The following is a 25,922-nucleotide window of genomic DNA, read 5'->3' as shown; positions in this document are numbered from 1 at the left end:
GATATTTAGGGAAACAAAAAAACCAACCAAAATCCCCAGCTGTTTCAGTGATATTTCCCATGCATATCTGCTCAAGCAGCTAAAAAAAAGAAATACCAATTAAATTTGGAAGACTTTTACAGAAACCATAATCTTTATGTTACAACTGGGGGGGCAGTGATTTCATTAACATCTCTCCTGGTTGGTTTTTTTCAGTAAAGGCCTAAAGAAAGAATCAATGTTCAAAGGTTTTTATTTTGCTTTGACTTTTTAAGCCCAGCAGCTAGTAAGCTATTGTCTCTTACTTTTGTTGAGGTAAAATGTAAAATAAAACCAACAAAAACATAAAAGAAAGGGAAAAAATTGAATCCGGAAAATGAAAGCAATGATAACTTTCATTCTGAAATGACAGCTGAGAAGGTAAATTATAAAATACAGTTTCTCATAATGACTGAACAAAAATAGCTCAGTGCCTCAGATAGAATTTAAGCAATGAAATCTCAGCTGTACATCAAAAGGAAATCAGATTCAAGATTTTAACAGGGCAAGTAAAAGTACAAAATTTGACTTACAATTTGCTGTCATTGAGTCTCAGATATTGGCAGAGATGATCAACAGTCAAAAAACAAACTTTGTTTCATGTAATGATAAATATTTATCCTTAGCAGACTGGAAGATGACATATTTCTGCTATTTTTCCCTCTAAAACATAATATTGTGTGACACGACTTCTGATGGAGAATCAACACGGGGAAGCACAGGAGTAAAGGAACGGTGTTACTGAGCACTAAAGCTAATAGTATGGAACAAACAGCAAGAGCTAAGAAGCACTTAAAACCAAAATGCTTTCATGACTTAGCAGACAATACATACCTAATGTAACAAAAAAAAGCTTTGAATAGCCTTTTGACAGGTCTTGCAATAAAATCTTTCCAAAAGAAATTTAAACATTACAGTATTTTCCCCCTCAGTACAGCTATTTGGCACCACTCGCATCTTTAACTACATTTCCAATCAGCATATCACTTAAAATAAAGTTTCCACTGATTTCAATGTGATCAGTATGATGAACGGGCAAAGAATGAAGCAAACGTATAGAATGTGAGCTGAAGCACTTGGCTGAATTGGAGCCTCTAAATATAGCACCTGCTGCTAGAAGACTTGTGAAACTGTACACAGCTGAACAACACAGAAACTCTACCTTCGAATTAGCACCTCAATCTATTTTTAAAGATTTCAGGATTAAATACTTTCCTCACGTAGTAAATTCCTGAGAATAGATTGACAAGGCAGGGGTAAGATAAACTTGTCTTACACAAAACAGAGCTGGGGAGACCTAACAGAAAAAGCCGGCTTACCAACAAAAGAGTTTCAAATAGAAGCATCGTATCCTATTTGAAGCTTTTATGGAAGATTTGCAGCTTCACGCCCAAGCTGCTCTGTGACTATAGGCAAGGACATTGCAGTGAACCAAAAAGCAGTCATGCCGTCCGTTTAAAAGTATACATAGAGTGCAAAGAACATTTTTGACACTCAGTGAAGAGGATTACGCATGCGAATAACAAATGCGAAGCGAGTATTTAAACCTCTACAATGAATCTTCTTGAAAACGATTTAAAGTACATGCTGTGGTACTGCCAGGTTGATAAAGAGAGATCACTTATTAAACCTTGAAAACCTGACAAAGGACTAAGAATGTGCCATTGCAAGGGTGAAACTCTGAACATCGTTAATAAAGTTCCTGGGATTTTGCAAACAGCTGGTTTGAATACCGTGTTCTGACTTCGCAAGTAGTATTAGATTTACTTTACTACAGTTGTTCCTACAAGAATAAAATGATGCCTATTATGCTACACTTTCAAGCAGCAAAATGCTTGAGAAACCTGCTTACCACTAAAGCCATAGAGTTTTAGGTCTCTCTTGTAAGAGCTGGACACAATCTACTCATTAAAAAACATTCAGTTTGAGACAACCTTGTTTGCCTCATTTTTAAACATTTTTTTTTTCCAAGAACTATTTCAGTGTTTTGTTATCTTTGCCTAGCCTAAAATTCCCTTGCTGTATGCAAAGGTTGTTATTTACTGTATTACGGGCTGTTGAAAAGATACCTATCCTCTTGGCAGTGCCATTTATGTAATTAAAAAATTAAGTCCCCTGTAAGTCTTCTCTTATGCTTCAGCAAGACCAAGAGTTTCTTTAAACGTAAGTCATATTTTATCACTCCTCGTGCTCTAGACCTTCTCTTTTCCACTTTTCTTCATGTTTCTCCGAGTTCAAGCTCCTACCTAGATATGGTTACTTTTCTTGAGGCTTTACTTTTATTCACAGGAACAAAAGAAACACTTCATGTTTTGCAAGCTATGTTGCTGTCCATCCACCCTCTGACATTTTTGCAATGGTATGATACTGGTGACTCATTTCTTTCCTTTGAAAATGAAATATGCTCCCAATATTTCCTAGACTTATATTCCCTTCTTGCCTATCTTTGGGTTTTATTTCTAAAGTCAGCCATGAAAAAGGTCCTAGGACCAACAGGAATCTCTTGAATCACTTAAGTTCACTCTCAAGTATTGTATATTAGAAGTACTACATAATTGCATTGAAATAATTTCAGAATTTAAACCAAACACTTGCTCCCACTATGCACACTGGCTGCTTTTCAATAATCTTGCTACTTGGTAGCTGATTATTACAAGGGGATTTTTACTAAAACCATAATCCTGTCCAACTTGTAACAAGTTTTTCTTGCACTAACTTCATCCGTCATCTAAAAGACTATTTCCTCCTCCTTGATATTTATACCTCAGAAGTACTTACGCACTGAAAAAATGTCCATTCTCAGTCTTCTTTCCTTCCAACAAACCCAAGCTTGTTTATTCATCTTTTGAATGACAGCTATTCTAAGGCCACCTCTGGAACTGCCAGAGTTTAAAATACATCCCAAAATTTAAAGATAGTAGAGTACTTAACTTCTAGCATAGGTGAACTTCTATTAACAAAAAATTGTTGATTAAGGATCAGTAAAATCATTAACTTAGAGGATTCATTTTTTCAAAAACTGCTTTACTTGAGCAGTATGTAAAGCAATATAAAATTAATAAAAACAAACTGAATAGAAACTGTGTATTTAGCAGTAAATAAATATAATTTTAGCAAAACAAATAATTATTAAAATTGATTGCGTTCAGTTGCTGATGAATTTTAGGGCATCAGATTTTAGTAATTATGGCTTTTGACCACCATCACGTGTTGCCATGATTTTTAAACTTCTGTAGAGAAAGGAAGCATCACAGGAGAGAATTATTACAATTTATTCCTCATATCCAAAGAAAATAATTTACATATACATCTTGGGGAAGATTCTGTCAGACAAACACAAAACAATGTCACGCAGAACACACCAGAACAGTGAAGAGAGATGGAAAGAAGTCATCAGATTTTACAATAAACAGGAGATATCCTGTCCCTGGTAAAGTAAATCATCACAAAAAACCTCTGAACCTCAGAAATTGTCCAATGCACATGGATTGCTTTAATCACAGTCTGCAGTTAAAGGAGACTCAACTCCTAAATGAGGAATTTTGAAAATTGGTTCATATGATTCTTTACCTACGTGTTGCTGCTGCTATTGAAAGTTTCCAGCATGGTCTTTAAGTTATAGCAGATATAATAGAGACAGTGAGTCAAATATACAAGAGTCAAAAGAAGGCTCACCTGGTTGCTGGAAGGGTACTGACACGCGTAAAGAAAACCGATGGCTCTACTTCTACATGGAGGCCCAGTGAAAGGTTCCTGTAATATCCTTCAACGTGTCCTGGTCCACCAGAGTACTTAAAATTCAAAATGGCTTCCAACGTCTAGAGAAATAGAAGTAAATTACTTATTAGCTATGTTTCATTACTGTGCATTTCACAAGTTCAATTTAATTAGACCATAGAGGTGATTTACGGACAAAGTTTCTATGGCCTCAGGAATTTGCTTTCCTAACCCATCCATTCTATTACCTCAAGGAAAAGGCAATCTAACAAATAATTGCATCTTAGGTAAATAGTTGCTTTTTTTCCTAATCCTTTCAAAAACTAAAGAGTACAGAACAAAGTTAGCTGGATTTTACATAATTCCTCTTCATACCACATTTAACACAGAAAAAATGAAAAGCTTATTTCTGCTTAGAAGAGTTTAGGGTTTATTAAATTATATGCTCTTTCATACTCTTGAAAAATATTCACCACTTCCCTACATTCATAATCACATGGAAAACCTTTAAAGTTTTCGAGTGCGGACAGATAAAGATTACACAAAACTAAAAGCCTCTGGTGTCTCAACAAGTCACTGTAAACATCCGCTCATCTCCATTAACTAACAGATTAAAACAATAGAGTTGACTAGATGTAGCGTATGAACCATGTCTTTCTTTGATGTTAATTTTATAGAACATGATTGGTTAGCAAATATTAAAAAATGAGGACGATTCTCTAGCATTAGTCTGATGAACTCATTACTCTCAGTAGTACTGAGCCTTTACTTCTTTGATGAAATTTTGGACTTTCTGTCTTCTTCCTTACTGAACAGCATGCGGGAAGCTTCCCAGCATACCAGTCCCCGTGTTATCATCAGTGTTCAAGCTCAGAACAAACCTTCGATTCATACGAAGACACTAAACACCACCTCTTCTTTCATTACATTCCCGAAATACAATTTGCAATACAATTTGTGTCACTGGATTATTTTTTTTTTCTCAGCTCTTATTCTGGTCCCCCAGTAGATGCTATTGCCCCATCTGAGAGCAAGGACAGAAGTAGCGACAGATGTCTGCCCTAACACGGACATTACCATATTATGCTGAAGCCTATGTCTAGAAGGACAGGATTTTTTTAAAAAAAGATTTAGAAACAATGCCTATCTCCTCTTTTATTGACTTTTAGCTCATTCTTTATTAAAAAAAAAAAAACCAACAACCCACAAAAACCCAAACAACACCCCAACCTGAAGTCAACAACTTATGCAGGAAACCAATTATATTTATCGGATGTCATCAATCCTCAGCCAGTTGAAAGTACTCTCCCTTTCACCTGAAGATTTACAAAACAATGTATGAAATCTATTAATTTTTTACATAAGCTCTGAGGAACAATCTAAGGATTTTCTACCTTACAAAAAAATATTCATGTTTCTAAGTCTGGCTGAAGGAAAAGAAACAGTGATACACTCAGTTTCTTAAAATAACCATAGTCCGGTGATGTAAAGAATATAAAAATCAAGAGTTTAATGTTTTGCTGCATGTGCACACTTACATGTTTTGCCTATTTCCAGCTTCCTTTTAATTAAAGTGGGCTAACTCCAATTCTTGATTTAGTTTCATTAAAATTCATGAGAGTCACCTTATAATACAAATAAAAACCTTCACTGGGCACTCTGGACATACCCGTCTACTCTATTTATGTCAATTCCTAATTTGTAATTAATAAACTGAAGTTTATGTTGTGTCAGGAGAGCTAATCAATATTAAATATAAAAATAAAAAAGCACAAACCCATTTAAAACATCATTTTCATTAACCAGCTGGACCATTTAATACAAATCAGAGCTAGACCCAACAACTACAGAGATCTGACACTACTTACATCATAATGTGAGACTGGACTTCAATTTCAGTTAGGTGATCCAGGAAAACTCTAGCTATGTATGTTCTGTATTATTGCTGTAACACTCAGCATATGGTATGGATCCATGGTTCAGTCTACATAGGACCATGGCATAAGGATGCTTTATTAAGCCCAGTCCAGCGTAACTACAGGTAAATATGTAATAAAAGTTAGTTCAAAAGGTCACGGAGCACTATCATTCCATTGCAAACCCCTTCTTACCATCTTAAACCAAAGGGAAAACCTCCAGAAAAAGGCTAAAAAATACAACCATACAGCTGTTGATGACCAAGGGAGTTTAAGGGCATCATCATAATTTGGGTCCCTGTTGTAGTGAGGAATTTGTCAAAGAAAATTTGCTGATGACTCTGTGTATGTCCCACACCCCATGCTAGAGAACAGGGAAAAGAAAACCTAAAGGTCTTCTATGTGTCTAGACAAGAGGAGGACATCTCTTCTCACCCAAAAATGTAAGTTCTAACTGGGGACATAATAGATCTATGGGGAACATAATAATAAAATAATAAAAATTAATAAAAACTAATAGTGGGAATATAAGAGATTTTTTAATATCTCTGAGAACCGCAGAACACTCAAACCCATATTCTTTCTCTGGCCATGATAATTTGCAGGAACATACACACACACACACACAAAGGTAAAACATCAGGCAGACTTTACATCAGGAGTGTAGATGTATGTGTAGGGAGGGAGCACGAAGGAAATATTTTTTTCAGGAGCCTTCAGGTGATCAGAGAAAGCTTTATTGCTTAGGATTCATATAATATGAACAGAATGTAAAAAAACCCAAATTCAATCTCCTTTAAACCCCTCTACACACACGTACCTCGGAAAGGACTCCGCATACAATATGAAAGATTGATTTTCTATCTCGAGGATAGAAAAAAAATTCCTACACTTTCATAAGTTTACAAAGCTCCAATTTAAAACAATTTACCACTCTCTCCCACAGCATCTGCAGAGAAGAAAGGTCCAAATGCCAGAGCCCCCGATTTAAATAATGTTGTATCCTTACTCCAGTGGCCTTGTCAAACCTACACAAATAACAATCTGAGCTGCAAATTCTATTCATCTTTACCAAATACCAATAGAATTTATTAGATTTCTCCAAACTGCATCGCTGCAGACCAAAAAGAAATGGCAGGGTGTCACTACAAACATAATTTTGCCTGCAGATGATCCATAAAAAAAGAAAAGGAAGGAAGGACGGACGGAGTACACGGGTCTCTCAGGGCAGGTAGCCAGGAAAAGCAGCCTATTGTTAACTGAACACATCTGGAATTCAGAATATCCATGGACTAAGGGAGGGATTCTTGGTTTTAAGCAGAGTTGCATTCTGGAAACTCAGTAGTAAAAATATGGATAAATTGTTTAACCTATATGATGACTTCGGCTTGATAAATTTTTTACTACTTCGTTGGTCCTTCCTTCTATTGATGAAGAAAAAGAAACAAAAGTGTTTCTGAGTGTAAGTGCCAGATGACAAGACTCTTAACCAACGGCACCAGGCATTAATACCACCTACCAATATTGACAAGAAATATTTTACAGATAAACTAACTAACTAAATAAATAAATTTACCATTTTGGGTTTTTTTCCTGCATTTTGTCCTCAAACATATTTTCTGCATAGAGTGGGTACCAGTTGTTTTTGGGGGGTTTGTTGTTGTGTGTGGTTTTTTTAAACCGTTCTTTCCAGTCTGCTCATGGAAATCCTTCCCATATTCATTTTCATAACAGAATTAAAAGCAAAATTAGAAAAAAAACCCCTGCTATTTGAATAACACTATGCCACTAATGAAAAGCAAAACTTTTGGCATTAACATTTCCTAACTAAATGACAAGTTAGTACTCTTCTGCCAGTCCCTCAATAGTGACTCCATCTGAACAGTAATACCTTTCCCATACCGATTTTTAATTGCCAATTCAAACAAATAAAATCTACATTTCATAGAATCATAGAATCATTAAGGCCACAAAAGACCTCTAAGATCATCAAGTCCAACCGTCAACCCAACACCACCACGTCTAACCCACGTCCCGAAGTGCCACGTCTTAATTCAGATCAATTATTTCTAGTGAACTACTACTATAGTACTTCCTACCCAGAAGTAGAGAGTAAAATCTAGAGTATTTCCGTATAATGCCATAGAATATTGCTACGTATGCAGAAGCTAGACCATTACCGATTGAGAACAGAACTCCCCAAAACTGCTCATGACACAAGAAACATAAATGAATGGGGAAGGCGCAGTGACGAAGGGGATTTCTTGGGCGGGGAAGTTAAAGATGGTGCTCGATCCTTTCTGTACACTTCTGCTCAAGTAAGTGGCTTGACTGACTACCAGAGTCAAGAAGTTTTACCCCATAAAATTGTTCAAAGTTAAAATAGTATTCTTTGCTACATATAACTCAAAAAATTGGCTTAAACCTAGAGTATGTTAAGGTAACTAACTCGAGGATATAAGAATCCACCTGCAGAGGTGTAATCATTATATGCTGGATGTAAAGGAAAATAAACACCCCATAAAAGAACACAAAATATTAGCTTAATTTAATATTAGCAACTCTCCTAATTAGACTTTTTTAAGAAAAAAAATCCTGCAAGATATGAAAAACATTAAAAGAGCAATTTTCTTTTAAAACCAGGAATAATTACTGAACAGCAACATCAGATATAATCAACAAAGAACCTACCAACAATGAAAATGATACAGACAGTAGGTGAATTAGTAGTTGGGAAACTCAAATTTATAGTGATAAATTGTTAATGAGTAAACAATCAATAAAATGTTCACATACTTTCCTCCTCACTGCTGAAAAACACTTTTATGCATCTAAATTTTTGGCTTTGTAAAATTTACAAAGTTGGAGACACTTGGGGTCAGAAGCTTCTGGCTTTAATTCTTACATCGTCTATGTTGCTTAGTAGATTTGATTCTTTATTCTTTGTTTCTTTATTCCTAAGCAATTTTAGTAGTGATAGCAATAACTCTGATTTTATCCCTGTGTGTATCTTGCTACTAGAAGAACCAGAAGATTCTGTTTTATAATATTTCTCACACTATTGCACCACCACACATACTGCATTATAGGTTTCATATAGCAAAGCAAGATTTTGTCCTCAATTTCTTTCCAAACTGGAACATTATTTTTAAAATATTTATTATCAGTGTTTTCCATAATTAAATTAACAAATCATGCTTTGTAAGAAAGGCTCGCATATGCTGCATTTTCAGGTCTTTTCTAAATTCCCTTAGTATAGCAAAAATGACACTAAGTAGATCTCAACATTTAATACAAGACAAAATGCCAGTACTTAGCTACAGGCAGTTTGCTCCCGAGACTCTGCGGATACTGACTGCAATAACTGTGAAGAAATACCAGAATGTACCATTGCAGGCTACCCATTAAGATATAACATTAAATTTAAAAAAAAAAAGGAAAAAAAAAAGAAAAAAAAAAGATGAAGACCAGACTAAAAATATATACATGCAGAATGTAATCTTTCCATTTTAATTTCTGAACTACTTATAGAATGAAATTCTTACTAATGACTATAATTTCTCATGGGATTGGGACTTGAAATTTGAAAAAGAACTTATTCTAGGTGTGTAATCTTCAAATATACATAGCTTTAAAAAAATTTTAAAAAATACTTGCCCAACCGTAAACAGGTTTTCTTTCCAAATCCTATCACGCTCCTGATCTGCTTCTCACCCAAATTAGCATTAGCAGGACACACTCCATGCACTCACGAGTGTTTAGGCATTCTTGCTGACTTTTTGTCTCTTTTCTCAGTGGATGCCTTTCGTTTTCTGGTTTGTTTGGGTGGGTTTTTTTTTCCTTAAACAGACTATAAATCCCAGTTTTGTTAAATTCTCTGCCTCCCTCCTTCTTTCCTCTCCTTCTCTGACCATTCCATTCCCATATTCAACTCCGATGGGCAATCAGTGATATTCATCAGTAATGAAGAGAAATAAAAATGTACTAGTTCATCAGTTCCATCTCACAAAAGGCACCAGAGAATCTCTCTTTACAACATTAATATCTCAATTTTTTCTGTTGGGTGCCATGCTTAAATTCTTTTAAGAGCTTTGAGGACTGTGTAAATAAATCAGGGATCGGGAATTTCAGCTGCCTAACTGTAACTAATTAAATTATCTGGCAGTGACAAAAACGAGTTTCTCAAATTAACCACACTTTTTTCAACAGCAGCAGGTAACCCTGGCAATAAATACGCTAGTAACAGCAGAGAGATGGCCAGACGAAAGCATGCTCAGAGTGCCAACGTTGCTGACACAGACGGCGTTCCACAGCCTTGACTCCGTGCCTTGGCTCCGTGGGTGTAGCGACGCAGTGCTGGTGGCATCTCCTGGCCTCTGCCCTTCCATAGCTTCTTCACTGCTTCCAGGCCGTGAGGCTGAGGCCTCCGCAGGCCTGTCTCACTCGCACAGCCCCGCAGGGCCTCTGTGATGCTTCAGGCTGCAGACCATGGTTCCAAACGGTGCGTTCAAGCCCTCTTTTGCCCCTTGCTGCCTCAGGCCATTCCTGCTCCCTCACATTCATTTAGCCTGAGGAGCTGCGTGGTTCATCCCCGTCCACACAGCACAGAGTGGAGTAGGGGGGTTTTTTGCCCCAGTCAGACTAAATTTTTTATCCTTCTTTCTATATGTAGCTCCATCTCTCATTCTCCCAACTTTACTAGCAAAAATACCTGGCCTAAGCATTACTGGACCAAACCCAAAAAAGGTCTTGGAGACTGCAAGCTTTTGAATCCAAACACATGGGATATGCTTCTCCAGCAACACGGTTCACATAGAAATGCAGTACATTGAACATAATTGATTCCTTTTTCAGGGAAAGACCAGAACGTGAGCATTGGGAGGAAAATGGAGACATCTACGTAGCTGAAACCAAGGAAGATGGGACTGAAATACGTCATGCTTTCAGTCCATGGACCAATTTGTGAACGCAAAGACTGCGTCTATGTTTAGAGTTGTTCTCATGAAAAAATTCAGTCCTGGCATTTTGAAATGCACACATCTCTGCCTATGAATTCATTTGGTTACCAAAATTAAATCAGCACTTCCTTGAGTTTTAATTTACAATAGTCTAACAAAAGACAAATACTTGTGATTTTTGCTTCTTTTTCCCATCATTGAGTCTACAGTCCATGATTCCACAGGGTAACCTGACAAAGGATAAAGTCTGTATAAAAATCAGGCTTAAAGGTTAAAGTCTGTATAAAAAAAAAAAAATTAGGCTTAACAGCAGTGTTGGGAGAAGCAACAGGTGCCCTTATGTACGTAAACTGAATATCCTCCTGCCCACTTCTTCTCAGGGGGATAAAAGAAAAAAACACAGATGCCTACACCACTAAAGAGGAAAAAGAGAGAAACTGCTGACTAGCGAGGGAGTCCATAATTCTCCTTGGGAGGACAAAACTCCAATCTAATAGAAAAATACCTCCAACTAAGTGTCAGTAGCATCGTGTATCTGTTGCTCCCTGTTGACGAGAGCTAAGCAAAGCAGAGCATTACTGAAATCTGAACGCTCTCACGACGTAATTTATGGTTTCTGAGCTACACACGCTTCTCAGCGTTGACTCTTTGGACTGGTCTCTTACTGCAAAACTCAGACGACAGGGACTTGGATGCTGATTTCTTCAAAGCTTCTTCTATGTAGGAATTCACATCATTCCCACAAACACTTAGAGCTTCCTTTACCTGAAGACTGGTATTGAAAGGATATTTGGGAGGAGAAGTGGAGTACATTATTTGTGATAAGGAGAGCTCCAAGCCTTTACCTCACAAGGTTTACTTCAAGCTGAGTACTATTCCAAAACTGAAAATAAAATTCTCTGCAATGTCTTTAGTATCTGACACAAATCTTAGGCTGCCCAAGAAAGGTCCACAATAAGAAAGGAAGATCAGATGTGGAATACATGAACATCCATATACAAAATTTTTCTACCTGTAGAAAACACCATGTCGTGGTTCATAAAAAGTAAATTGTATCATAAATTGAATTTTTACATTGAAATAATTGATGGAACAAGTGTGCAGTGATATCACGCAAGTTTGCAGAAATATTTATTCATTGCTGTCTCTCTGACTGGAGAATATTAGTCTTTTCACTTATGGCTAACCTGTCTGATTTTCTGATACAAAAAATATACCTTAGGTTTTCTGTATTTTTATAAATGACACAACTCTCTTGTTTTCTTTTTTTTTTAACTAAAAAATAAAAAATATATTTTAAGGAGAAATTAAACAGCCAAGAAAAAAGTACCTATACATTTTTCTGAATGCAAATCATGAAGGGAATCTAAATCTGTTACAATACTTAATTGATCAAGATAGAATTCCTAATTTTCCCCAAATAGGAAAAGGAGGCTTTCCCAGTAGATATTGTTCCTTAAAGCACCAAATAGTATAGTAATTGATAGCAAGAGCCCTGATACATGCATTATAAAAAGGATATGCATATGTAATCATCTTGTAGTGCATATGTAATTATCCTTCAGGACTGAAGTGCAGCAAGCATTCTCCATACTAATTTTTCTCCTCTGTGTTCCATTAAAAACATACATGGCAACTACAAAAGGCATGAGAAAATTCTTAATAACGGATTAAGCAATGAAATAAATTATGCCACTGCAGTGTCAGAGCTTTTTATGTACAAATACAAACAAAGCCCAAATTGTTATTCCTCTTAAACTATTTTATCAATCTAAAGCAAAATTAAATCTAATTTTTACCACATGCATTAATCAGGTGAATTTACACAACCAGTCTATTGAACAAGCTGCCTGTTGTGTTCATGATCTAGTGCAGTTTCACTCAAGCACACCTACAGCATACACACTGACTTTCAGCAGCAATTTCTGCAGTACACCGATGTTTATCTAGCTCATCCATCTACATTTATGTCTCGTTAAGCCCTTGAACAATGAAACTGCTGCACCCCTTTGTAAAAAAAAAAAAAAAGCACAACAGCAATGACAAGTAGCTGAAGCTAAATATAGCTCCTGCAAGCATATGCCGGGAATTAAATAGTACATTTTCCCCCTTCCCAATCCTCAAATCAGTAAGCTTCACCAAGGAATCTCTAGTGAATACACACAGGAGCTCAATAAATCCCCCTTAAGCTTACAAGGCATATTCTGAATCTGTGCTAGCTAAAAATAGCTGTGTTTATAATGAGAATGGAGATGTGAGCAGAATAATATTAAGTTTAAAGGCAGGCATGCTATAGTCATTCTGCATTAACTAATGGGGTGAATCAAAGGTCATTCGAGCAAACAGATACACAGATTGACAGATAAAATACAGTATACAGCAATCTTTTACTGAAGAGCCTTCATCTTACATTAAGTTCTGCACTTTCGAATTGGCTATTGCAGCCAAACCTTCACAAGTTACTTTATGTGCATTTTTTAGCTAGAACGCAAGTTGTTACTTCCACAAGTTAGGAGTATACAGAATTATTCCTTCGGACAGTATTCCCTACTAGAGTTCAGTTCCCCTCTGGAAACATTCAGGAAATATAATACATATTACTCCTTGTAATATTAATCACAGAATTCTGCTTTCTTTAATTAAAGGCAAATTGCATCCAGGCCTCCAGGGCAGTAAGTACTATTGCAGTCGAACGCCGAAGTAGCTGATGCACGTTCTCAACCTCAAAGGTTTTACCTCCGTCAACTTAGATACAAGCTGCTATCACAGAATCTCATTCCTGGCTGTGATATAGATGAGAGATTAAAAATAATTTAAATACAAGTAACTTCTATATGGAACATTCCCATCGAGAGTTTTCCATCTACTGACACTAAACTGCAGAACCTCTTAGAAAAACACGTGCTAGGAAATTAGACAGCCCTGCTTTCTGTTCTTGGAGGACTTGAAGGAATGGAGGGGCAAGTCATCACACATGTTCCTCACTAACTTCTATGATTCTGAAATCCTGCCCTGATTCTGAAGTAGGAAGGTACAAAAAGAGAGTAAATGCAGGGATGGATGTTGGTGAACAAATCACACACACACACACACACCCCCCCTTCAAAGGGGAAATTTCTCTATGTGGAGACCAACAGCTCAGACTGGTTCTCCCAGCAATGGCCATGTAACATGTTGGTTGCTGTAAAGAAGCATCACTGAATGTGTTTCCTTGCTGAAACCAGTTCCTTACACCCTGTGGGCAGGGACCCCAAGAGCAAAGGCACGAGATGCTGGCAGACATCTTCTCACTAAAAGAATGCACCCATGAGAGGTGGATAAAACCAACTCTTGGGCATAACGGTGCAAAGAACATGTCCAGCATAAACACCCCATGTCATGAAATCATAAATGAAATAACAAGATAGTATAAAACCAGTCACAACCCCAGAAAGAACATCAGGCTTTTTTTAATTGCTATCCACCACATCTTGCTACTGCAGACTCACCAATCAAGTATTATCTTTCAATATATATTTTGAGTTAAGCAAATGAGAATTTTGGAAAGCTGTATGACATTGTTAAAGTTTGCAAGTGTGAGTGCAAGTTTTCTTCTCTAACCCTCCCACCCAGGAAGGGAATCAAAGCAACAAAATCAAACCTGATAAGGTTCATACGCAACAACCTGAAGTTCAACAGTATCTCAACATAAAGTTCCTTATTATTATTAACTCTGCTGTTACATTTCTGTTTTTCCTATATTTACCAATAATAAGAGTAAAGGAATTGTATAAGTTATTGTGCTTCCCCAATGGCAATATAAAACTTAACTTTTCAAAGTTTACAGACTTTTAAAACACCAGAGAATATGAAGATTATATTCCACACAAAGAGGAACAGTCGCATGCGTTCCCCTACGGGTGTATGGTCTGATGTAGGTCCAAGACCATCACCATTACCCAAGTAAGCCAAATTTAGAGTTGGTATTTTACAACGCACAAATCCACCCCATACAAAGGGCACACAAAAAGTACAAATGGTTTCCTGAAGATCCATTCACTGTTCAAAATGGTCTCCTGCAGAACCCAGCTCCATTCACTCTTCGTATACTTTTCCTTCATAATATTGCTGTATTGTACTCTAAACAAAAAGGATACTCGCACCCTCAAAAGATAAAACAAATCCTCCTCTGCAATAGCTGAAATGCCTTAAAAAGAAATAATGCATCCAGCAAATAAGAAACAAATCGACTATAATACATAAAAGATCCTTGAAACCGAGTGATCAGATTTTTACATGAAAGCTCTTTGGTATTCTGGTGTTAAACAATCCTCATTTTTTTCAGGAATTCCTGTGATTAGGAGGGATAAGCCCAATTAAGTGATTGTTCAAAAGTAGGAGCAAGTGAAGAAAGAGGTTTTAAAACAGGAATGCTTGAACAACTTAATCAATAGATCTGTTTATTCAGCACAGCCATTAACATATAAATATGGAAGACTGAGTACTTCAGATTTTTCAGCTGCTACTTGGGTTGGAAATAGAGGCTCTAGTAGCACAATCATTTTCAAAATCAGGAAAGTTATTGAGCTAAATTTATCACTGATTTAATGAGTTTTATATGGAATGAATATTGCAAATTCCTGCTCCTTAATTTGATGACAAAAACAGAATAAAAAAAAAATAGTGAAATTAGTTTTCAGGGATTTATGCTTCGGAAATTAAATTTGTCCTACAGTTTTGCTAGAAATCAGGTCCTAGAGTTGCAGAACAGTAACACTTTCTGTTCTAATGTATCTTCTTTCTTTCGCTGGGCCCGCTATCCGAAAGCTAATATGCTAAGCAACCAAGCATTCACTCACATTATTAAAACATAAATTCTCTTAATAAACTCAGTGTATGCGATTTCCCCAAATGTTTTTCCTCAATATGGGGAATCTGGACTTAGCTCTTCAGCAAACACAAGAAAATAATTGCAGATACGAATCAGAAGTAACGATGACACTAAAATTCATTTCCTCTCTCCACTGATCTCATTTTGCCCTAATTCAGCCAGGTGAACATGGTTCGTGCCAACAGGATCCAGCGCCGTTGCCCGTTCCAAGTCCCACCTGCTCTAAAGACTCCCGAAGGCTGCGAATACACTTTGAATTCCATGATGTTACAATGAAAACAGACAAATTTTACAAAGGCAAAGGTCTTAAAGCAGATGAAAGGCATCACAAAATGTTTTCTCAGAAATATAGATTTATAAAGGGCTAGTCACTGACAATTTGAACAGCGTATGTCAGCCTAGTCTGCAGTATGCGTTTATTATTGATTTCTGAGCACGATCTCGCAATTCAGACAATACTTGGACCACCACTGTATTCTTCACATAGATCAATCATGCTCTAAAGTAACAGACCATCCTATAAAAATAACATTTTAAATAAGGCTTAATGTATGTTGTTACTTTTGGGGTTTTTTTCCCCCCTCCAACAAAATACATTCTCAAAAATCAACTGGAGGTCGTTACCGTCAGGTCCAGCAACTCACTATGAACAAGAGAACTAACCAGCGGTTTCGGAGATCTTTTCCTGAAGGAAACATGACAAATCTAATTCCAGAATCGAAACTGTAAACCCTTCTAAAACCATCATATGTTAATAAATCAGGAGAACTCTCTGCTTTCTAACAGAAGGAACAGAAAATCTTCTTTTTGTGTGAATAGGAAATAATCAGTCTCTGATTCCTTCCTTTTTTTCTCTGAGACACTCAAAAACTTTAAACATATTCCTCCATCTTCCAACAACTGCTTACACATAAATAAAATTTCAGCAAAAATTCTCTCTCATGCGACCACTTTACTCTCTGGGGAGCCCCAGTGGCGAACTGACCTAAACAAATCATTAAATTTAAAAGCTTTTTGCAATATATGTATATACACATTTTATATACAAGTATATACGCATTCAAGGAGGATCTGGACGATGCTTTCAGTCATACGGTTTAGTTTCAGGTAGTCCTGCAAGGAGCAGGGAGTTGGATTTGATGATCCTTATGGGTCCCTTCACAACTTGAGATCTTCTACGATTCTATGAAATAATATAGCTAGGTAGAGAGATAAAGTACTGGTGCCTGATCTTTAATTCACTATTTTGATGTTATTAAGGAAGCTAACTTGATTTCCAGTCGAAGTGGTTAGCACACATTTAAAAGGATTACCAATGCTTATTTAAAAAACACATTGAGTCAGCTCACTCAGAGAACTTCATAAATATGGAGCAGGAAACTCCCAAACAGTGACTCATAACTTCAGAGGTTTAAAACAGACAAATAATCATGAATTTCCCAACTGTTACTCATACTCAATTAAATCCTAAGCCAAAACCATCCTGCTTCTGTGAATTTCACTTGACCATCCATTAAGATCTACAGAAATAAGAGCGTCAGGGGAAAAAACAGCCAAAATCAGATAACTGGGGAAAGAGTGCTAATTCTTAACAGCTTATGTGGAAAAACTATTTCATATATACATTGAACAATAATTCGTCCCTTACAACCGATGTGTGGGTGGATTTTGTCTTTAGCTTATGTAAAAATGAATGACAGATATATAAATAAAGACAAACTTCGCTTTGTTTTTTCCTAGTGAAAAGAAAAATTAGACGTGATCTGAGAACATGGAACAGTCCTGAAGTTTCTTCTCCATAGAATTATTTGTGTATATCGATTGAAAGTCGCAACTCAATGATCCTGTAGAGTTTCTAGTTAGAAAGGGCATTGACATCCTCTAGCTACCTGCTGTTACAGAATTATGATACTTAGAATAAATGTTTAATGGCTTAGTGTTAAATATCATCATAATGCTCCCATTTCGTCTTGAAATGATAAGAAGAGTATCTTTTTCAAGTTTAACAGTATTAAAAATATATGTAATTACTGTAAAGGTAGTGATTTTTGTAAAATGAACAAGAATGCCTTAAAAATTCATTCTTCCAAATCTTAGATTATTTTATGGACACTTCAGTAATCATTTCACCAAAAGACAAGCTAATGCATGCACAATGTAAAACCATATAAATGCAAATTAATAACATCACATGGTAACAAAAGTCAAAAAAACCCATCCATCCCATTTGTCACTCAAATGACAAAACTACTACATGCGACACAATGAAATTCATATGGATTAATGTTTAAACCAAAGGGTGGGACGCTATCCTGTGCTTCCAAAAATGTATAAAACATACCTGATAGCCTATAATTAATTATTTAGCCTAAAAAAAAGGATATTCGCACTATCCACTAACTAAAGCTTATTTTGAGCAGTCCTGTGAAAGCAAACTAAGTCCACAAGACTCAAGGAGCGTACGATACGTAGAACTGAAAGGAGCCCTGACCTGCCCCTGCCTGTGCTACGTCCCCGCTTCCCACAGTGGATGAGGACACTGTGCTCGGTGTACTTGCACGCAAACAGGCGGAATACTTCCCAGTTATCGCAGCAACACTGGCTAAAAGTCGGGAATAATATTTGGTAATTTTGATTACACAGTAGTCAACAGTCAAAAGAAATCTGATATCCTATTCTTGGAAAATCTGTATGGAAAACAAAGTTTTGAGACAACAAAATAATTAAAAGAATTATGATGGAATGGTGATTTTATTTTTTTTTCATTCAACTTGATTCAACCTGAATGATGGTCCTTTGCTTCATTCAAAACTCAATTTTTTTCTCTTTAGTTTGTGGGGAAGTTTCTGGGATTTTATTTTAAAAGACAGGAGTAATTACATGAAAATTAGATTTGGTTATTTAAAGTATCAAAATACATAATTTCAGCCATTCAGAAGCCCTTCTATGCCCTCTCCCTTTTTTTTAATAAGTGATTAAAATTATGTGATGGTTCAATTTCATATTTGCTAAAATTCACAAACGCATTCCTTTTAGTTGTTTACTGCGAGAAATTACAAATACTGAATCTTACATACTCATCTTCTACTACATATAGATTTTTACTGAATAGAGTTAGGAACTGTAATATTTAAAAGTCATTGACTGTTTACCAATAAATTTGTATTATAGTCTCTCTAATAGAAGGTAAATAGTAGTCAAAACCTGAATTCAAAGTTAAGCAACAATGAAGCATAAAGAGTTGACTACATATTCTTGCATCTAGATGACATGTCACACCCTGCTTTAAAAAAATAATAAAATTATAAAGAATCAAGTTGTTCTTGTCCATCTCTAACATTTTAATTTTATCACACCAAATGGTAAACAATCTGTTTGGCAACTTATGATCTATTTTTACCAGGTAACATGAGGGTAACTTTTTCGTATTGAAATAAAGACACATAAGAACTTAGTTTAAATATATAAGCTTCTCAGCTTTAATAAAAGTGTAAATTACCCCTAAGGACTGTGCTTGAGGGTTGATTTGTACTTGTTTGCCTAAGGCAACCTATCTGCATTCAACTCATATCAGAGAAAAATGAAGCTATATGGATTTACAAAAAGAAAATTTAACTTTTCCAAAGCAGATGAGAAATCCAAACGAGTTCTGAAAAATGCAAGTTATTAGTTATATGTAATACTTCAGTCATACCCTTGTAAAGCAACAGCCTACTGCTACTCTTATCTGAATATATTTGCATTGGGTTGTGTAACACAGGTGAATGACTACGCGTTTTTAAGTATTAAAATCATCATGTGCTAACACCTCACTACTTTAGGAAAGTGCTGTGGACAACATTCTAAATATATGCTCAATTAATAAAAATGAATTGTTCTTGTCCTCAGGCGTTGAAATGTAGCAGTTGTGCTTGAGTTATGGACTCCACGTCCCTCACTGCGCATTTTGCTTCTCTGCTCTCTTTTACTTGGCTTCATTAGAGCACCTGTTCAAGTAGAAGAACTCAAAAGACTCTGTCAGCATACAGCAGTCTGCAGGTCAGGCTTTAGCCATCTGTTTCACTGACCATAAGCCTCTAATATTTTGAGAAAAAAATAGAAGAAAAAGATTTATTTAAAGTTTATTGCTTAATTTTGCTCTAATTTAATTCTTTCCAACGAAATGAGAGAAAGGAAGAGATCCAAGGATAAGACGAGAAAGTGCTCAAGTAAGATTATATAAAAGTACAGTACAGCTAGACAGCATTTTAGTATGTTTCTCATTTTAATATTTCAAATTCTATAGATAGAAAAATGAGAAGGAAAAATGATAAGACAACTCTTAGAAATTTAAATAAAAATGGGGTTGCTTTTGACACATATAAATTCCACCTTTTACATTTACAGGATTGCCACTTGTCTTGAATTTTGTCACAGGAAACTCCCAGTTTTGATAGACCTGTCATGTGCCCTGTCAAACAAGCTTGCAAGATATTGTAAAATTTGTAGAGGGAAGTATCTTTCTATTGTGGTGTGGGTATGACAGCTTTATGAATGACGTCAAGGAAAAATGTTGTTCTACAGAGCAAATATATGGCTAGTTATTATACGCTACTCACCCTCTGTCCGCATTACTCACTTTTCAGGCCTTACTCTGCCTTTGCCCTGCTTCAGACAAATTAAATTCTTTTACTTTTTCATGCAATAGTTAAAAAAGATAAAGAAAGGCCAACACAACACACAACTTCAGCTCAGTAACTGGAGACAGAATAATTAGGGGGTTTAGCCATTTTCCATATAATGGAGAATATCATACAAATTTAAACAACCGAATGTGCTAGAAGTGGCAGTATGTTTTCACTGATTCTCTCAAAATTGTAATGCCATGTTATATGCACTCTCACATTTTGAAGTGTTTCTTCAAAATGTTCGATGCAAGAATCAGTGCATGAACATACAAATAGAAACAAAAATAAATCCTGGTTTGCACTAACATTTCTAATACAAACTGAAATCTTAAAAAGTTAATGATCAGTACAATAATGTAAAAAAAAAAGATGCTTTTTACTTCAGATCTTTTACATCAGAAGATCCAGCTCCTGGCCATCTCTCAGTACTTGCTAGGATGCATCTTCTTCAAAAATATTTAAGACAGCATGTATTTAATGTTCATTTACTCTTCTTTCTTTCACTTAAACAAGACCATTCTGCAGCATGTCCAATCTTTTCCCTAGGTGGACATCTGCTCACCTAAATGTACTGACATTCACTAATATAATCTAAAAGCAAAGAGGCTTACATCATAACTAAGATAAAATTTAACTGATGGTACAGTCTGCAGAGAAAAGTTGTTATGAGTGTATACTCCTTAAGAGTGGCTACATACAGTAACCAAACAGGATGCCTAGAGAACAGAGCAAGCACACGAAGTACTTCCCAACCCACTCTCCCAGTCACAAATAGTATGAGATTCCTTGAAACAAAGGTAAATTCTACGTATTTAGTTACCCTCACTGAACTTGTCTTCTCTGATCCTGCTCAATGTTTCTCTGAATCCAGAAAAACTTTCACCATCTCTCTCCTTCAAGTGTTTCTTCCTATCTTCAAAGAACTCCAGCATGTGGAGCATATGGACTGTGAGGCACTGACTTCAAAAGAAAAATAAAAAAGCCTTGTCCCCAGTATATCGGACATAGTCATGTGTCCACCAATTCTGTATTACAATTTCTATCAAAGTGTCCAATAGAGACATCAAGCTTAGCAGCACACAGAGTCCCAGATCTGGAATTCTCAGAAAGTGCTGGCATGGTATTTGCCATCTATCAATCAATCCTCAAGTACAAAGATGGTTGAAACCAGGAGGTGACAAACTACAGTTGACAACCATTACAATGCTTTAGTTCACAGAGTTGCTCTTGTTGACAGTAATATTAGTTTTGTTTATTCATACCACATTATTTTTCAGGCAATTTTGGATCCTAACAAAAATGTTCTCAGGGCACTTTTGAAATATGTCATCTTGCTTTTAATGTGGTCTTTTGCCTTACTCTTTAGACAGGCCAATTTCTTTTGCACTCTTGCCAAGTCATTCTTGACAGGCAAAAGGCTCTTCCTGTGGAAATATTTTTGTTCTGTACTTCTCATAGGGTGCCCTCAAAAAGTTTCCATGCTACCTACCAAGATTTAACTCTCAGCTGCTCTGTTTCTTTTCAACAACTTTTCTCATTTTTATGAATATTTGCTTTAAGCAGCTTAAAGAAGCTGTGCTCTACTTAATTGACTGGTGTTGCTATTACGAGGTTGAACTTCAGGTGGAACTTCAGCCTCACATGGTGAACCAGATCCTACATGTTCCCCAGGAAAACATCAGAGATTGACTTTCATTGGCTTTCTAATCAACTGCTCCACAAAATGGTCTGCAAATTTAGTCTGTCTCATATCCCAGAGCAGTGCTGGACCAATTTACAGGAGAACAGTTGGAGTCATCTCTTACTAATGTATCCAAAATTCACAGCCACTCTAATTTCCCGTGAGTTCCTACAATCAGTACCATCATGCCGACCAGGGCGTAGTGTTGATTCACTACCATCTTCTTCCTACTTAGGACGAAAATTTCACACTTGGTATTCTGTGTTATTTCTTGCAGCTATTAATTTAGTGTTACTCAGTGATACGGTTGCTTTATTAATCTGATCTGCTTAATGTTTTCCCTAATTTACAGCACTGTACAACTGTCAAAAAACCTACTCTGCATTCACTGAAATGCCCACCATTGTAATGCAGAGGAAATATTTAGAAACTTTAAATTATGTTGAAAAAATTTGTAAAGTGTTGTTCTGCAGTTTATAGTTACACTAAAGAGAACGATCTGGTACAGTACAGTACTGGACTTCAGAGCTCAAATATCTGCAGACTTGTCTAAACGACTTTCTTATCCCACAGCACAGTGAGTGTTCCTCACTTCTGGAATACCTGCACTCATCGCTAAGCCTGGAACTATGTGACAGGTGGTAAATTCAGGATTAACCTAATATAGTTTAAGTCATTATTAATGGAACCCACTAATCTGCCTGCGCTTTTAAGTGCTATTATATCAGTCAAAACATAAGAGATGTGACAGACAATTCATGCATGCAAAGTTCCAGGTTGCTGATTTATCTATAGATGTGGAATGTTTTCTTCTACTTCAATCAAGCTAAGAAGTTGGTGTCAAATGTTTTAATGTATAGAAAAACTACTCAAAAAAAATCAGCTTTGTACTGCTGTAGCTACACAGCACCACACAGAGGAGAGCACAAGAAACAGAAGAAAGGATTGTAGTTTGATTTTCTGTGTGCTACTTAAAAATCATATCTTTGAAAGATAAAATCCCTTTCTTATAAAAAGCCCAATATTCAAAATATGACCTGCAAATGTTCTCCCTTGAAATTTTCCAAATATTTTAACAGCAAATTGCTCATTAAATTCACAGCTACACAAAGTAAAATTTGGTACTGCTATTAAAATAGCAGTTCCTTTGAATGATCATGATGGATGGTGTAATAAGCGTTTTGCATAGCAATATTTTCATGTTTTAATTACGCACATATTCAGTAGACCTCTCAGATGTTTTTCACTGCATCACCTCACAAAGGACCCAGCTTTTAACCATTACTGTATGCTCAACCTGAGAGTCTAAGGGATTTTATCAGGAAGTTCTGACAAGAAAAGAGCCAACAATGTGGGGGGGCGGATGATCTAAGTTTGGGGTGGAACTTATTTCTTGACTGAAGGTTTTTTACGTTATTTTTTATGTTAACTGGATAAATGGGGTGTCTCTGCCCAGGCATTGGTAGTGGGGGCTGCAGGGCAGCCTGTGTGAGGAGAGGCCGGGGCTGCCCCGTGCCGCACACAGCCGGTTCCAGCCGGTTCCAGCCGGTTCCAATGGCCCCAGCGCAGGACACAGCTGAGCCCCTCAGCCAAGCTGGGGGTGCCGTGGGGAAAACAGGTTTCAGCAAGGGCCAAAGGCGGCACAGGCAGAGGAGGAGGAAGCCAAGGAGGGAGCAGCAGCAGAGGGACCCCGAGGCTGGAGGAGGAGGAGGAGGAGGAGGAGGAGGAGGAGGGCAGGAGGTGCTGCAGGCCCGGAGCAGGGATCCCCTGCAGCCCTGGAGAGACCCCGCTGGAGCAGAGACCCAGCCTGCAGCCCGGGGAGGGCCCCACGCCGCAGCAGGGGAGTATTTCCTGCAGGAGCTGCGGCTGTGGAGAGCCCAGGCAGGAGCAGGTTGTCCCTGAAGGACTGCAGCCCGGGGAAGGGCCCGCGCTGGACCAAAATCAAAGCAACAGCATCACAACACCGACAGAAGTGGACAATTTACACACACAATGAAACATCAACCCTTGTCCCTTCAACACTTTACAACAAAAAAGGATTCCCCACAATTATTCCACTCTCTGGCAATGTCCACTCTGAGTTTTGCCTGCTACCCCCCCCAATTACTGTCCTTATTGTCACTCATGAGCTTTTACATCTTATTCTCTCCCCATCCTGTTGCGAGGGTAGGAGCAACTGGGGGGGCATCTGGCAGCCAGCTGAGGTCATTCCACCACACTTGAATTGTTTAAAAACCCTATAATTTAAGTTTTTCTTCTGACTAGATGTCAAACAGATCATTTGCTTTTCTCTTACAATGGTCTTACAAAAAAAAAAAAACATTCAGACAGTCAATAGTGCACTAACATGAACTCCCTTCTCCCCTAATTTGTTCATATTTATGAATTCAATTCATTCCATGTCATAATTTTAAACAATTCTTTATAGTCTAGTGTACTTGTTAATAATTAAGTGTACACTGGAAATAACCAGAAAAACAAGCACAGAAATTCTGATTGAGGATCATAATCAGAACTCAAAAAGGCTAATAAATAAAATACAGCATGTAGAATCTTAACTTTTTGTTAAATGAATATATTCTTGTACTTGTAAAGAACTACATCTTTCTGGGTCTTTGCCACTATTGCTCATTCCAGTCATTATATCTTTGTAACCAAAAAAAGTTAAGCACTCAGCACTTCACAGATGTCAAACTGACAGATTAAAATTAACGAGAATACTGCTTTCAATATTTACTTTACATTGTCTTTCCTCACGTCTTGCCATTGAATCCTCTATTTTCTCTCCTTTTCAGATGATTTCTTCTCCTATCCCTGCCCACGTGTCATCATGGAGAACTGCTGACTTGGTCTAAATGCAAGCAGCTTGTCAGAAACATCATCAAATCTGAGTTAAATATAGGTGGTGAACCATAATAAATGTGCCACTTGCATTGTACTCACCCTTACCAGTTCCAAAAATTAAAGGAACTAGTCATATTCTATATTTTTATTAAGAATGGAGGCTTTGCACATTGCAAGTAGAAGTCTGCGGGAAGCAGAAAACAAAATGTAAAGGGGGTCAAGTTAGAGAAAGATTTTAGAATCGTATTTGAGTTCTGGAAAAAATGAGTATGTAGTTTAAAAGTCTATAATACAATCTAAAGAAAGGAAATCCTTCACATTTCAGAAGGTAGCACTCTTTCTTTAGGATGAGGCACTGACTTTATATCCTTTACTACTATACTTTATATAGTATTTAAATACATTGCTGAAAGCATTATACTTCTGATGAGACATAAAACTGAAAGTGTGGCCCGCATTCTTAAAACCTGATAGTTTTTGCAAGCAGAGATGTGTTAACCTTCATGTTTTGCCCAAATTTCATTTGGATAATTATATTCCAACTAACTACTCTGGTAATTTCAAATGTCTAAGAGTCACCAAAACAAATTACACTACATCTTAGCTCAGAGACCAGAATATAAGGAACTAGAAGGTCACTGAGATAAACAGCAATAGATTGGTAGACAATTCTAAATGTCAGCAAAGCAATTTTGTGTAGGATATAAAACGCAATGGAGAGCTAAGGCAAAATTTTTTAAAATTACGCTGAAAAGTATATGAGATCTTTAGTAACAGTCATATGCACAGATTATGGACTGCATTCATTAACCCATGAAACCTGAGTTTTAGTTTAGACAGTGGCTCCTTTTACAGCCTTTGTTTACTAACAAAAGTTTTCCTCCTGCTAAGTGTAGTTTCTTTCTGCGCTTTGGCCAGAAAAAGCCCTGTTATACATGCATAATCTCTGTTTTCAGGCACAAGATAGTGGAATAAGGGTAACTCTTCCATATTCCTTACAATACAAGGAATTCCACAAGCACAGGAGAAATACTACACCAGAGGGAAACAAGTAAACGAGAGCAGTAGAACAAGGATGTTTTCATTGTTTAAAAAATGGGGCAAAACTAGGATTTTGTAATAAGGAAAGAAAAGGCGAAAACAAAAACAAAATTATCTTTTTGAAATATAACAGGAAAGTTTAGCACTGACGCTACAATTCTTAAGATATCAGGCATTCGATACATCACATCTGAAAAAGGAGTACAGGAA

General features: G+C 36.7%; 1 protein-coding gene across 4 annotated transcripts in view; it reads right to left on the bottom strand.

Moving 5' to 3' along the window:
* TRAPPC9 (trafficking protein particle complex subunit 9) overlaps window positions 1-25,922 on the bottom strand; it is a 528,370-nt gene that overhangs the window by 346,350 nt on the left and 156,098 nt on the right. For all 4 annotated transcript variants that reach the window (XM_054814465.1, XM_054814467.1, XM_054814464.1 and 1 more), the window contains one exon: window positions 3,694-3,836. In XM_054814465.1, the coding sequence (XP_054670440.1) occupies window positions 3,694-3,836 (143 nt within the window). The remainder of the gene's footprint in view (window positions 1-3,693; window positions 3,837-25,922) is intronic.

Source organism: Grus americana, chromosome 2 (assembly GCF_028858705.1).
Source record: "Grus americana isolate bGruAme1 chromosome 2, bGruAme1.mat, whole genome shotgun sequence".
In the NCBI taxonomy this organism is placed as follows: Eukaryota; Metazoa; Chordata; class Aves; order Gruiformes; family Gruidae; genus Grus; species Grus americana.
Note: the sequence above shows the minus strand (reverse complement) of the source record. Positions and strands in the feature narration are given on the sequence as shown.